The sequence below is a fragment of the Pteronotus mesoamericanus genome, unplaced genomic scaffold (assembly GCF_021234165.1).
Source record: "Pteronotus mesoamericanus isolate MK-2021 breed Mesoamerican mustached bat unplaced genomic scaffold, CSHL_Meso_final contig_1201, whole genome shotgun sequence".
Taxonomy (NCBI): Eukaryota; Metazoa; Chordata; class Mammalia; order Chiroptera; family Mormoopidae; genus Pteronotus; species Pteronotus mesoamericanus.
Genome location: NW_026555042.1, coordinates 167,108 through 179,431, shown reverse-complemented (window position 1 = coordinate 179,431; position 12,324 = coordinate 167,108). Strand labels below are relative to the sequence as shown.

Below are 12,324 nucleotides of genomic sequence, written 5' to 3'. Positions count from 1 at the left end.
GGCCCCGCCCCGCCGGCTCAAGGACGGTGGCCGGGAGGCGTGGCTGCCCGAGTCGCGGAGGACGATGCAGCTGCCGCCCGCGCTGCACGCCCGCCTGGTGGCGGGCCCCGGGGCGGCGGAGCCGCTGCCCGTGGAGCGGGACCAGACCGCCGGGGCCGCGCCCTTCCGCTTCGCGGCGCGCTTGGTGCGCTTCCCGCGGGAGCACGAGTTCTTCGAGGTGCGGGGTTGAGGGAAAGGATAGTCGTTGAGGGGCGCGGCCTGGAGCCTTGGGGCCGGGGTCTGGGCGGGGTCTCCGGCTGGGGGCGGGACCAGTGGATATTGGGGCGGGGCCTAAGACTGGCGGGCGGGGCTAAGGCGGGGGCGGGCCCGGTGGCTGGAATCTCTAGCTGTGCGCCGCCCCGCCCCCCCCCCCCGCGCGTGTCGTGCAGGACGGGGACGTGCAGCGACACCTCTACCTCCAGGACGTGCTCACGCAGGTGGCCGAGGCGCCCGAGAGGCCCAGGTGAGCTGCTCTGCGCCCCGCGCCGTCCCTCGTCGCTCCCCACCTCACCCCTTCCCAGGCCCCCCGCCCCCCGCGCCTGCCCCTCCCTGGTGGCGCGTCGCGCGCCCTCCGCCTGGACCACTGTCCAGGCCCCGCCTTGTTTTGGCCTCGTCGCCACTTGACTGTAGAAATTTCATCCTTAGAAAACTATGCTTTGGAATTGCAAAGGAACAGCCTAAGCCTTATCAGAGTGCTTAAAGGGACGTTGTCGACAGCCCAACGGCCTCTGTCAGCGGCGGTTTCCTTCGCCAGGGTGCCCGAGTTCACCTGTCAGGTGGCGGGCTGCTCCCAGGCCTTCGACACCCTGGAGGACTATGAGCACCACTACCACACCCTGCACAGGAACACGTGTTCCTTTTGCAAGCGGGCCTTCCCCTCGGGGCACCTGCTGGACATCCACATCCTGGAGTGGCACGACTCCTTGTTCCAGCTCCTGTCCGAGAGGCAGGACATGGTGGGTGACCCAGCGCCCGCGGGGGGCTGGGGCCGGAGGTGGCTGCTGAGGGTCAGCTCCCAGCTCCGGGGTCGGGGCAAGGCCGGCAGGCACCTCCCCAGCCCCGGGGCGGAGGGAACACCGTTTCCGTTTCAGTACCAGTGCTTGGTGGAAGGCTGTGCGGAGAAGTTCAGGACCAGCAAAGACAGGAAGGACCACCTGGTGAGGCGTCACCTCTACCCCGCGGACTTCCGCTTTGACAAGCCCAGGAAAAGCAGAGGGTACGTGCGGCGCTGTGCGCTCTCCCTGCGGCGCGCAGGGACGCCTTTGAGTCCGCGGACACCGGCGCCAGCACCTGGGTCCCTTGCTGTCGTGCTGGGCTGCGGTGGACAGAAAGCCTGACCGGCCGTAGCTGCCAGCGGTGGGGGTTAAGTAGATACAGGCCAAGCCCCCTGCCAGAGGGAGGGCCGCGGGGACAGCCTGGCTTCCCAGCTCTGCAGGGACTCTCTGGGAGCCGTCGCAGAGTCTCCCCGGGGTGCTGGCGTGGAGGACGCCTCCGTTGTCAGCACTCTCCCCTCGCGAGGTGGTGTCTGGCCTGCGCCTGCCCCTCGGCCCCGCTCTCACATCGCCCGCTCCGTGGGCCTCTGGGATCCGCCCCAGCCCCGTGAGCCCCTCTGACTGTCCGTGCGCCCCGTTGGTGCGTTGATGAGGTTGACAACAGCCATTTATTACGCGTGACTGTTTAGGGTGCACTGTGGGGAGACACCCCTGGAAACAACTCTTGAGTTTGTACTACGTCTTTTTGCCTCTTTTTAAAACTGATTCTTTCAGGTAAACCTTCATAACCATCTAAAAGTTACACTGAAAGTCGGATTTTCAGACAAACTTGTTTTCCCCGAACAGGACTTTGGTGTTTAAAACCATTGCCAAAGCCCTCTGCAGGGCGGGAGGCTTCTGCGCGGGCCTTGAGGATAAGGGAGCTGCCTCCGCGCCGGGGGGTCATTTTAGGACAAAAACCCGCTGCTGGGTCGGGACCTCGGTGTTGGGAGGAGACTCTCAACATTGTGCAGTTAATTTTAGCAAATTTCTCACTAATTGGCATGAAAAGACGTTTGTTGCTGTTCGTTGTCACTTACCACCTGGCACCATAAAAACACATTTCTTTCTTTAGCTTTTTTTTAAAGATTGTATTTCTTCTTAGAGATGGGAAGGGAGCAAGAGAGGGAGAGGGGCGTCCATGTGTGGTTGCCTCTCGTGCACCGCCCACTGGTGACCTGGCCCACAACCCAGGCCTGGGCTCTGCCTGGGAATCGAACCGGCAACCCCTTGGTTTGCAGGCTGGTGCTCCAGCCTTAAGCCATTCCAGCCAGGGCTAAAAATACATTCCTGAAGGCAAAGTGTCATTGTTATACTTAAACTAATAAAACGTTCTCTTTACCATGTCGGCGTTTATATTCAACCTTGTAATTGTCGTTCTCATCTGGGTAGCCTGGAAATTACATGATGCCAAAATAGTTATAAAATGTCCTTTCAGGAAAAAATAGTCTCTTCCTGGGGAGTTTGTTTCTGGGGTAGATGCACTCACCACGCTGGAGCCCCGCTCACCCCCTGCCTTCTGCAGCCCAGCGACGCCCACGGCCTTGCGGCAGGTGTCCGCAGAAGCCCCGGGGGACAACAGGGAGCAGTCCGAGGGGGAGGCCATGGAAGTCTGCCCGGAGCCCGCGCCACCCGCCGCAGAGCCCACGGGGGAGAGGCGGACCTGCGGCCGCAGGTCAGCGGCTGACGTTGCTGAGGCTCTGAACGTGGGGAACTGTGGGTCTGACCCTGGGAGGAGCGGGCGCTGGCTCGAGTGCGGCCGCAGCGGCGGCTGGAAGCCGGCTGTTGACGGTCGCAAGGACGGCTGTGTCTCTCCGGCGCTGCTTCCAGAAGCCCTGCTGTGGGCAGGGAGAAGCTCGGTTGCAGTTGTTCTAGTTACAGCCTGGGAGTGCATGTTTCTAGTCTCTCTGGTATTGATGGTGCTTTTATGGGGTTAAACTTGAGTTTACATCTAGTGTTGGGGGAAATTTTGGACAAATGAAAAAATCGCCAATGAATCCAAACTGACAGGAAGGCCCCTTCACGCAGCTGCTCGTACTTTGGCCAGCGAGGAGATCCCGGTGCCAGTGGGCAGTTAGGGCTTCGGGGGGTGGGGGGGCGGTGACAGGAAGTCGCCCTGGCGAGCCCGCCGGGAGTGGGTCTGAAGTCAGGGAGCTGGCCCAGGGCCGCGGAGCAGGGCCTGCAGAAGGAAGAGCCTCCTTCAGGAATGTCCGTGAGTGAGAGCGTGTCCTGGAACAAGAGGAAAACGCACGCAGGCCTGTCCCCGGAACTGGGCTGTGCGTTGGCCAAAGGTGTGACTCTTTAGCGTGAAGTTTTTTCTTTCTGTTTCAGGATACCGTCTACCATCTGCTTTGGTCAAGGCGCATCCCGAGGATTTAAAAGCACCAAGAAAAGAAATAAGCACCCGTGACGCCTGAGACCGAGGGAGAGGCTCGTGGGAGGCGGGACGGGCGCCCCCGTGGACGCGGTGTCCGTGGTGAGCTTGGTCTCCTGCCTCCTCGTGTGGCCGCCCAGGACTGGGCCTTTGCCACCTCTGTCGCCGCCCCTGAGGGACCGGCCGGATGGCGCCAGCAGCCAGCGTCGGCGGCGAGGGACCGCGGGTTCCGGGGCGACCCGTGCCCTGGCCCGCCTCCCTCTGTGGGGGCCGCCCTGCAGACGCCCTTTTTAAAGCTAATACTTTTCACAAATGGTCTCTAGTCATCTCTGTGTTGAAGTAGGCAGAGGAACGGGCGGTAATCACACGCGAGCACTTTGTTTCCAGCGTCCAGTTGTCAGGGAGATGTACGAAGCTTGGCACCGCTGGGAGCTGAGCGGGCGCGGTGCCGGCTGCTGGACAGGGCCGGGCCAGCCTGCCCCGCGGTGGCCTGGGGCGGGCAGCCAGGGCTGGAGGAGTGCCAGCCGCGGCGCCTCCCTGGCGGGCGTGGAGCAGGGCCCAAGGCAGCAGCCCCTCACCGGCGGGGCGGTCGCCAGGCGGCTGCGGGGAGCACGCGGGGGGCGGGGGGGGGCACGTGAGCGGAAAACAACAGGCCCGCGCTGTTCAGACCAGCACCGCCGGCCGAGGCCCCCAGAGTAGGGCCCCGGCGGGGCCTCTCCCCAGACGCCTTGTGCCTCGCAGCGGGCGCCTGGGGTGCTTCTGCGCTGGCGTTGCCCCCACCTCAGGCAGGGCCCTGGGTTGGCCCAAGGCAGCTGTGCATCTCTGACAGTCACGCCCAAAGCCTCGGGGACCTGGAGGGAGTCTCAGATGGTGTCACCTCACGCAGCAACTTCACACTCTGAAACTCCTGCCGGCTGCCAGGTGCGCAGGGAGAAGGGGTGAAACCCCAGGTACAGGTCCTGGTCCTTTGAAGACCCGATGGGCCCCTTTCCTGATGGACGCTGGCCGGCGCCGAGGGGCGCGCGGGCCCACCCGGCCGCCCAGAGGGGGCGGCTCCCCACAGAAGCCCACTCGCCTGCCCGTCCCCGAGACCCGCTGTCCTGCGGCCCCGCGCGTCTGTGGGCGCGAGCTCTCTGCAGGCTGCGCACCCTGCCCCAGCTCTCCTGTGCGCATGGGCCACCCCGGGGCACCCTCAGCCCTGGCCTCACCCTAGAAAGCAGCTTGTTTTTGTCTCAGTTTTCCTCCTGAAGCAGGGAATTTGAAGCTTCGGTGTGAAGAGTGTTGCTGACGAATGGGAAAGCCGCCGCCCACAGCGAATTGTGAGGAGGTGCCGGTGTTCCTGCTGCCGGTCCCAGGGCCAAGGGGAGACGAGCGTTTACCAGCAGCCGCGGGAGCCAGAGCCACACTCCAGGTCCCCAAGCCTGCCGGAGGCGCTTGTGGCGGGAACTGTGACAGTCTCTTTCGGTTTTGCACGAAAGAAGGAGGTTTCCTTCCTCGAGCGACCAGAACCGCTGGGTGACCGGACTTTCCCGGCAGCTGCCGTGCGGAGTCACGTGAGGGGCAGGACGCGGCGCCGTCACGCCTGGACCCCGCGCGTCCGGTGCCTGCGCGTCCTCCAGAGCCCGTGGGCGGACGCGCGGCCCCTCGTCCTGCCGCCTCCCTTTTCTCCCTTTCGTGCCTCGTTCCGGACGAAGGGGGCTTCCCACACTCCTACGGGGGCAGGTGGACGCCCTCTAGGTGCCCTGCGGGTAGTTACTCCCGCGGTTTCACTGCGAGTCCTTCGCTCGTTCAGGTCGGAGACTGATCGCTGCCTCGTCCCTTCCCCCAGCAGGACAAGGACTGCAGACTCTCGCCCTCCGCCCTCCTGTGCCATGTCGGGCCGGCCTGACCCTGCGGGGCGTCGGGCTGTGGGTCCGGCGGTGGGTGTGTGGAGATGCCCCGCGGTCACTGCCCTCCGGGCCCCTCTGCCGGGCAGCTGTTGCCAGGACCCCCTTCCGCAGCCTTCCGTGAGGGTCAGCGGTGGCCGATCCGGTTCGCCTGAAAGGGCTTTAGTGCTCTTGCCCTGGAAGGGTGCTTTGGCTGGGGCGCAGCACCTGGCCGTCCCCGCGGCTCGTCGGGCGTGTCCCACGGGCCGGTCGCGGGTCGTCCTGCCAGGGCGCAGCCGTCAGCCGGCAGTTCCCTCGAAGGCAGTGTGTCTTCTGTGTCTGGTGTCCACTCAGGTGCTTTGGGTGAAGACACCTGCCTCATTGCTCTCCATTGGGTTTGGTTTTGTTTTTAAGATTTCATTCATTTATTTTTAGGGGAACAGAGGGAGAGAAACATGCCTGTGTGGTGGCCTCTTGCGCGCCCCGTGCTGGGGACCTGGCCACCACCCAGGCCTGTGCCCTGACTGGGAATCGAACCGGCGACCCTTTGGTTTGCAGGCTGGTGCCCAGTCCACTGAGCCGGGGCCTCATTGGGTTTCTTTGAACCTACAGTTTTTCTCTCTCCAGATTCTGCCTCCACCCCCTTCTGTCCTTTCTCCTTCTAAACATCCAACTGAATGTGTGTGAGGCGTTGTCACTATCTTCCATGTTTCTTAACAGCTCTTGTATCTTCTAGTCCTTTTCTGTCTGTGCTACATTTTAGATCTTCAGACCCACTTGTCCGTTCACTGATTTTCTCATCCGCTGTATCAAGTGTGCACTGGAGCCTCCAGCCAGCCCAGCGGGACAGGGGCTCGGCAGAAGTCTGTGCCACGGGGTTTAGCTTCAGCCCCGTTTAACAGAAGACCCACATAATGACCGGAATGCGGCCTCCCCAGCCCCTTGAACCCAGGGCCCTGTCTGGGGTGCTGCACTCGGCACTCAAGCTGGAAAAACAGGCTCACTGGGGGCAGGGGCAAGAAAGTACAAAGTACAACCTGGAAAAAAAATCATCCCTTGAATGTTTAAAGGAATAATATAGCTGTTCGCTGTGGTTTTTAAAACAGCTGCTTAGAGCGTTGTCCTGATAGGCCACGGTTGCAGGTTCGACCCCAGTCAGGGCGCATGCCAGAATCAGCCCGTGAAAGTACCAGCACGTGGGACGGTGGATGTGTGTGTGTTCTTTCCTCTCTTTCTCTAAAATCAAATACATTTTTTTAAACCCTCATAGTTCATACATGATGATTCAGTCTCTCTGCATTTTGCCACCTCTGAAATCGAGCAGCTCACCGCCACTGGCTGGGTCAGCTTGATTAGCCACGTGGCCGTTTTCCGAAACGGTCCCCTAGCCGATGCCCGGGACGCAGCGCGGAACGTCCGAAACCACGGCGGCTGCAGTCAGGTGCGCGGGGCAGCACTCCGGGCGTTGGAAGTGCCAGGCCTCCCCGCGTCTGGGTAGCGTCCTGTGCCGTGGTGCCAGGGAAGCCCCGTGGGGCCCGCTATCTGGAGACGCTTCCTGGGAACGCTCCGGGATTTGGGGCGGGTGGGAGCAGACCCGGGACGCAGCGGTGGGGATCACGCCGCTTCCTTACCAGTCCCTCGGACAAAGTGCCGCCCTGTCGGGTTTTGCCGTTACAAAGTATTTCACACGCCCAAACGTTGCAAAGTCGCGTGTCCCTGTCGGGAGAGCAGGGGCTGCAGCCCCACCCCCGGGCTTAAGACGCCCCCAGCGCTGCATTTTTAGAAGTTTCACGAGGAATTCTCTGACCCCCAGACAACGGCTGCTGTATGACCATCCACGATCTGCAGTCGGGTCTGGGAGTCCGACCCCCGAGAAATCCTGAAACTGACCGACCCAGCCCCGCCTCAGCGTGGCCCACAGCTCGGGGCCCACGGCCCGGGGTCCGTGCCAGGGTGGCCTAAGAGCGGCACCCCGGACGCGGCAGGCACGGCTGGCGCAGGGGCCCCCGACAGGCTCTGAGCGCCAGCAGTGCCCAGGAGGGAGCCGGGGCCCAACCAGACCCTCCCACAGCAACCACAGTGATGCGCCTGCCTCCTTCCCTGAGGTGACGCTGAGGGGCGGCTGGTGCGAGCTCTGGTCCCCCAGACCCACGAGGCCCGTTTGTTAGACCTCGTTTAAGGAGCCCAGAGAGACACCCCGGCTCGGCAGGCAGGGCTGCCCCCCCCCGGCTCCACCCAGTGTCACCCACGCTGCGCAGCTCCGGCCGCTCCTGGGCCCCCGAGCGCTGGCCTCCGTGTCCCAGATGTCGCCTGCCCTGAACGCCTGACCCCTCGTCCAGGTGGCCTCCCAAGGGCAGGACGGCATCTCCAGACCCCCCAGCAGCACATGGCAGGGCCCAGATGGGACGGGGGACCAGGACCTGGGTTGGGGGTTTCTGTCCTGGGGTGAGGGCCCTGGGGCTCGCAGACGCCTCAGCGCCTGGGGACCACCCACGCCGGCTGCAGGAGGTGCCAGGCAGGCCCACGGCCCCGGGGACTGGCGCAGGAGGGTCAGGGCCACGTCCCCCGGGGGAGGGGGCGGCAGCCGAGGTCCAGGGGGAGGGTCCCGTCTGGGTGAGGTTGCTCCAGCCCCGCCCAGCAGCAGGGCGCTCAGCGGGGGCTCTCCGGTGTCTCAGTCCCCTCCAGCGGTCGAGTGGCTCCGTGGAGGGGCCTGGGCAGGGAGCCTCTCCACGCAGGTGTGCTGGTCAGAGATGGCGGATTCAGCAAATTGCCCCGCCAGCCCCAACCGCCTTGCCTGCGACCCAGGACGGCAGGGGCCCCGCTGCTCCGCGATGACACCGCTGTCCTGTGGGGAACAGGGGGGGGGGGGCCAGGCGCGCCTTTCCCCCTGGGCTGGAGTCCCTGCTGCCTTTGCCTGCGACTTCCTCGTACCGTGACCATTCTCACGCCGCTGGCAGTGTGGGCACTGCCGTCCTGGTCCCCAGCTTCCGGGGCCTCTCTCAGAAACCTCAGGCGTGAGAAGGGGGCCAGGGCGCTGAATGGCCTCAGAAAGTAACAGCTGTGCGCTGGCAGGGGAGAGGGGCCCACGGCCCCTCGGCGCCTGGGGGCTGGGTCTGTGCCCTTGGAGACCCCGAGTGGCGCTGGGCTCCGAGTTTAAACCGCGCAGCTCAGGCCGCGCAGCACACGCCTGGGCCGATGGGCAGCGGGGTTGCCTCCTGCCCCCCGCCCCCCTTTATTCCAGCAGCTTGCGCTTCGAGAGCTGCGTTCGCTTCCATTTAAAATCCGCTGTGAATGTTCATTTTTCCAGGAAACACAGGGAGAACACGGATGGTAACGCACAATCTAACGCAACAGCCACACAACCCGGGACGTCTCTGTGGCCATTTCCTGGGAACAGCTCCTCCGCCGTGCGGAGCGGGGCTCGCCGGGCAGCCAGACCAGCCCGCAGCACCGACTGGAGCCTGCTGGGAGCGGGGGCGCGCAGCCCGGGTTCTGGCTGCCGCTCGGGGGCTGGGCGAGGGAGGGGCGGGGCCGCCCACAGCCGGAGCAGGCTGAGCGGCCGCGTGGGCTTCTGTCCGCCGGCCCTGTGACCGGCCCGGCCCGGCCCGAGTCCAGCGGGAGCGCCGAGGGAGCGGGCGACACCGTGTGGAGGGACCCCAGCCTGGCAGTGCCGGCCTCCTGCGGGCGCGCCAGCAGCTCTCCCTCCTTCCCAGCCCCAGCCCGCGCGCCCGGCCGCCCGGCGGGGTCCCCAGCGGGGACTGACCACCACGGTGCTCCCCGTGCCCATCCGAGACCACCTGGCCTCTCTGTGTGGACTCCCTGTGTGCCCACACGTACACAGACACATGCCCCACAGACAGCATCCTGGCTCTGGCTGCCAGATATTCTTTAGTAGAATAAATACAGGGAAAAAATCCCCAACGCAAGCGTGAGAGTTTCCATCCCGCCAGGAAGCGACACCCCAGGCAGTGCCCGGCAGCGGGCGCTTCCTTTCGGCGGTCCCCACTGAGTTGTTTTCGTTTCTTTGTTCTGGGACCAGCTTCTTGCCTCTGGAGACAGTCCGGCGACTCCTTCCGAGCAGAGCTGGTTCCCGAAGCGAGGGCCGCGGAGGGAGGCCCGACAGAGCGAACGTCAGGAGGCTTTATCGGCTGCCTTGGACAGAGGACGCTCTACCCCTGAGGACACGGTGTGACACTCTGTTACTGTCTTTCAGGGAAGTTTGTCTAGAACCAACGCGGTATTTAAGAAGTTTTTAAACAGCTGTAAGATGCGCACAAATAGGCTTGATGCCTCGATTGGAACATTATATCAACAAGAAACTGAAAGAGAAAAAAAGACCGTTGGGAGGCGGGGACATCAGTTTCCCCGCGAGGACGGGAGCGAGCGCACCTCCGTGCCCTGCGCGCACCCTCCCCCGCGGACCCTCAGTCACGACCAGGCAGAGCCGCTGTCCAGGCCGCCTAGGAGAGGTAGTACAGGCCGTAGGCAGTGACGGGCGTGGCGAGGAGTCCCGGCACCTGCGGCAGGTTGCCTGTCGCCGCGCCGTAAGCGCCCGGGGCGCCTTGCAAGTGGGCGCCCAGGGGGAAGGGCAGGGCGAACGCGGGCAGCAGCGGCTTGGGCACCAGCTTCAGCTTCTCCAGCTCGGCCTCCTGCAGCCGCTTGGCCTTGGCCCGGCGGTTCTGAAACCAGATCTTCACCTGCGTCTCGGTGAGGCTCAGGCTGCCGGAGAACTCGGCGCGCTCTGCGATGGACAGGTACTGCTTCTGGCGGAACTTGCGCTCCAGCGCCAGCAGCTGCGCGGTGGTGAAGGGCGTCCGCGGTTTTCGGTTGTTCTTGTGTTTTCGGAGGGTGCAGGGCGGGGGGCTGGGGGCGCCTGGAGGAAAGAGAAGCACAGGCTGGGTGCTTGGATGCCGACAGTCACCCCCCTTTCTGGAACCCTGGGTACCCTTCCCGCCCCGGGATCGTGCCTCCAAAACCACAGGGGAAAAAGAGGCAAGGCCCCGGGGAGACGGTGCACGTGCGGCCAGGCTGCTGTGGACTCGGTCTCTGCTCCCCAAAGCCGCGGCCCGCACCCCAGGGAGGCGGGGAGCTCTGCCCACTCGGAGAAGCGAGAAGCTTGGGCTGGAGGCTGCCGCCAAGAGCTGAGAGCAGAGAGAGGGTTTGGCGGCACAGAAGCTCCCCTTCGCGGGGATGGACGGGGTGGGGGTGGGGGCGGATGCAGGGGCACCCAGACTGCGGGCCGCGGGTTCCGACCCTGCTCCCGGGGAGGGCGGAAGCCTGGTTGGGGGACGCGGGAGGGGCTGCAGGGCTGGCGCGCACCCCAGGGCTCGGGTGGGTGGCTTCCCCCTTCGTACTCAGGCCGGACGGGCAGGGGCTGGTTATTTGGCTAAGTTTCGAGGGACAGAGCCCCTCCCGCCCTGGTCTTCCTGACTCGGGCCAGGCGGGCTCGCCCGCGCGCGGCGCCGTGCGCCAGGGCACTTACGTGGGGAGGGCGAGCGGGCGGCTGGTGGGAGCCAGGCCCGGGGCTCCGGGGCTCCCCGCGGCCTCTCCTCCCCGGGCTCCGCGGGCTCGGGGCCGCGCCGGCGCTGCGCTTCCAGGAGGGACTCGACACTGAAGGGCAGCGCGCCGGGCCCCGCACGGTCCCCGCCAAAAGTCCCGCGCCCAGCGGGGTTCATGGTGAGCGACGCCGGGGCCATGCGCGAGCCGGCGGGCGCGAGGCTGCAGGGACCCGCAGGCGCGAGGTAGGGGCCGCGCGCCTGGCGACCGCTGGGAACTTGGAGGCGACCCGGCCCTCCTTGCCCTATAAAAAGGCGGCGTCCCTTTCATGAGCTGCTGTCCAATCGCCGCAGCCGCTGTCGCGTGGGCCTAGGCGTCCATTGGCTTTGCTGCCCCGGGATCGGATGGGGGCGGGGCCGTGGCCTGGCACCCGGCACCCGTCGCTGGCCCCGGCCCTCCTGGCGCGCCCCTGTCCGTCGCCCGGAGCGCCGGGGGCCCGGCCCGCGCTCCTCCCGTCCAGGAGGCCGCTGGGACCCCCGGGGAGCGCGCGGCGCTGGCCCCAGCCTCCCCGCCGGAGGAGCCGACGGCGCGCGCGGCCCGAGCACCCGCCCTTGACGGCGCGCGGATCCCGCCCGCCGCCCCTCCATCGCTGGCCGGCTGTTCCTCCTGCGGCGCCCCAACCCCGGGCCGGACCCCGAGGCGCGCGCCCCCTCTGGCCCCGGCGCTCTCCCAGAACCCGGGGGCCCCAGATGGTGGCGCTGCACCTGGACTGGACACCGGGACTCCATCTCCTGGAAGTGGGCCTGCGGGGCTCGCGGCTTTTCAGGGACCAGAGCTTCCTCGGGGCAGGGCCGCCCTCCCGCTGGCTGGGGGTGCCCTGCCGGGGCCGCGGGGAAGTCGACACAGCCCGGCCTCCTCCCGCCTCGGACACCGGGCCTGGGGCTCGGGGACGGGGGGGCACCTCCGGCGCCCCCGGCCAGGAACGCGGAGTCCGTGGCCAGTGTTGGCCTCGCCGCCCGCCCCCTCGGCTCCGCGCTTGCTTGGAAATTGTCGTGGGACCCGGGACCTGGGAGACCCGTCGGCGGGGCTGCGCCGGGAGGCGCCCGCGGGAGGGGGAGCGGCCGAGGCCCCGGGAGCCCTGTGCTCATGCCGAGCCTTTCTCCAAAACTGGACCCGTCTGTGCTTTGCAACCTTCCTGGGCGCTGCAGACAAGGGGTGCTCCGCAGTCTCCCCTTGACTTCCAGAGTAAATCACGAGGCTGGTTTGCGGGTTAGGACTGCATGTCTTGTGAATATCCCTGAGCACAGGAACGCAACCTAAACCGATTTATGTTTATTCTTGAAAAAACAAAGCTGCTTCAATGAAATCCAGCTTCGGGGATGGTTTAACCCCCAGCTCGGCCAGAAAAATTCAATTAGAAAGTTTTCTCTCCATGCAAATTGAGAAGCAGGGCTGCGAGGGGCCTCGGGGCGGCTCCAGGGCCGAGCTGGTGTCTGGGCGGCAGCGGCCCTTTCTGTGT

General features: G+C 65.5%; 2 protein-coding genes across 3 annotated transcripts; one reads left to right on the top strand and one right to left on the bottom strand.

Annotated features, from left to right (window-relative positions):
• The first annotated feature begins 55 nt into the window (after positions 1 to 55).
• On the top strand, positions 56 to 3,841 carry ZNF511 (zinc finger protein 511). Of its 2 annotated transcripts, XM_054584887.1 has the most exons (6): positions 56 to 217; positions 429 to 502; positions 794 to 995; positions 1,131 to 1,255; positions 2,596 to 2,745; positions 3,402 to 3,841. In XM_054584887.1, exons 1-6 carry the CDS (start codon positions 65 to 67, stop codon positions 3,478 to 3,480), a joined length of 783 nt encoding a protein of 260 aa, XP_054440862.1. In that variant the 5' UTR covers positions 56 to 64; the 3' UTR covers positions 3,481 to 3,841. The 2 variants fall into 2 exon arrangements, with proteins under 2 accessions (XP_054440862.1, XP_054440870.1); XM_054584895.1 differs by lacking the exon at positions 2,596 to 2,745.
• A 5,928-nt stretch (positions 3,842 to 9,769) lies between these two features.
• Positions 9,770 to 11,005, bottom strand: VENTX (VENT homeobox). The gene is made up of 2 exons (XM_054584875.1): positions 10,792 to 11,005; positions 9,770 to 10,182 (listed from the first exon to the last, which is right to left on the bottom strand). The coding sequence occupies exons 1-2, from the start codon at positions 11,003 to 11,005 to the stop codon at positions 9,770 to 9,772; spliced, it is 627 nt and encodes a 208-aa protein (XP_054440850.1).
• Positions 11,006 to 12,324: the final 1,319 nt, after the last annotated feature.

Excerpts from the sequence above, each read along its gene's own strand:
- VENTX (XM_054584875.1), bottom strand. The coding sequence starts at position 11,005 with ATGGCCCCGGCGTCGCTCACCATGAACCCCGCTGGGCGCGGGACTTTT. Across the intron at positions 10,183-10,791 it reads CGCCCGCTCGCCCTCCCCAC|GCGCCCCCAGCCCCCCGCCC; the intron begins GTAAGTGCCCTG and ends TCTTTCCTCCAG.
- ZNF511 (XM_054584887.1), top strand. The coding sequence starts at position 65 with ATGCAGCTGCCGCCCGCGCTGCACGCCCGCCTGGTGGCGGGCCCCGGG. Across the intron at positions 996-1,130 it reads TGTCCGAGAGGCAGGACATG|TACCAGTGCTTGGTGGAAGG; the intron begins GTGGGTGACCCA and ends TTTCCGTTTCAG. Across the intron at positions 2,746-3,401 it reads AGGCGGACCTGCGGCCGCAG|GATACCGTCTACCATCTGCT; the intron begins GTCAGCGGCTGA and ends TTTCTGTTTCAG.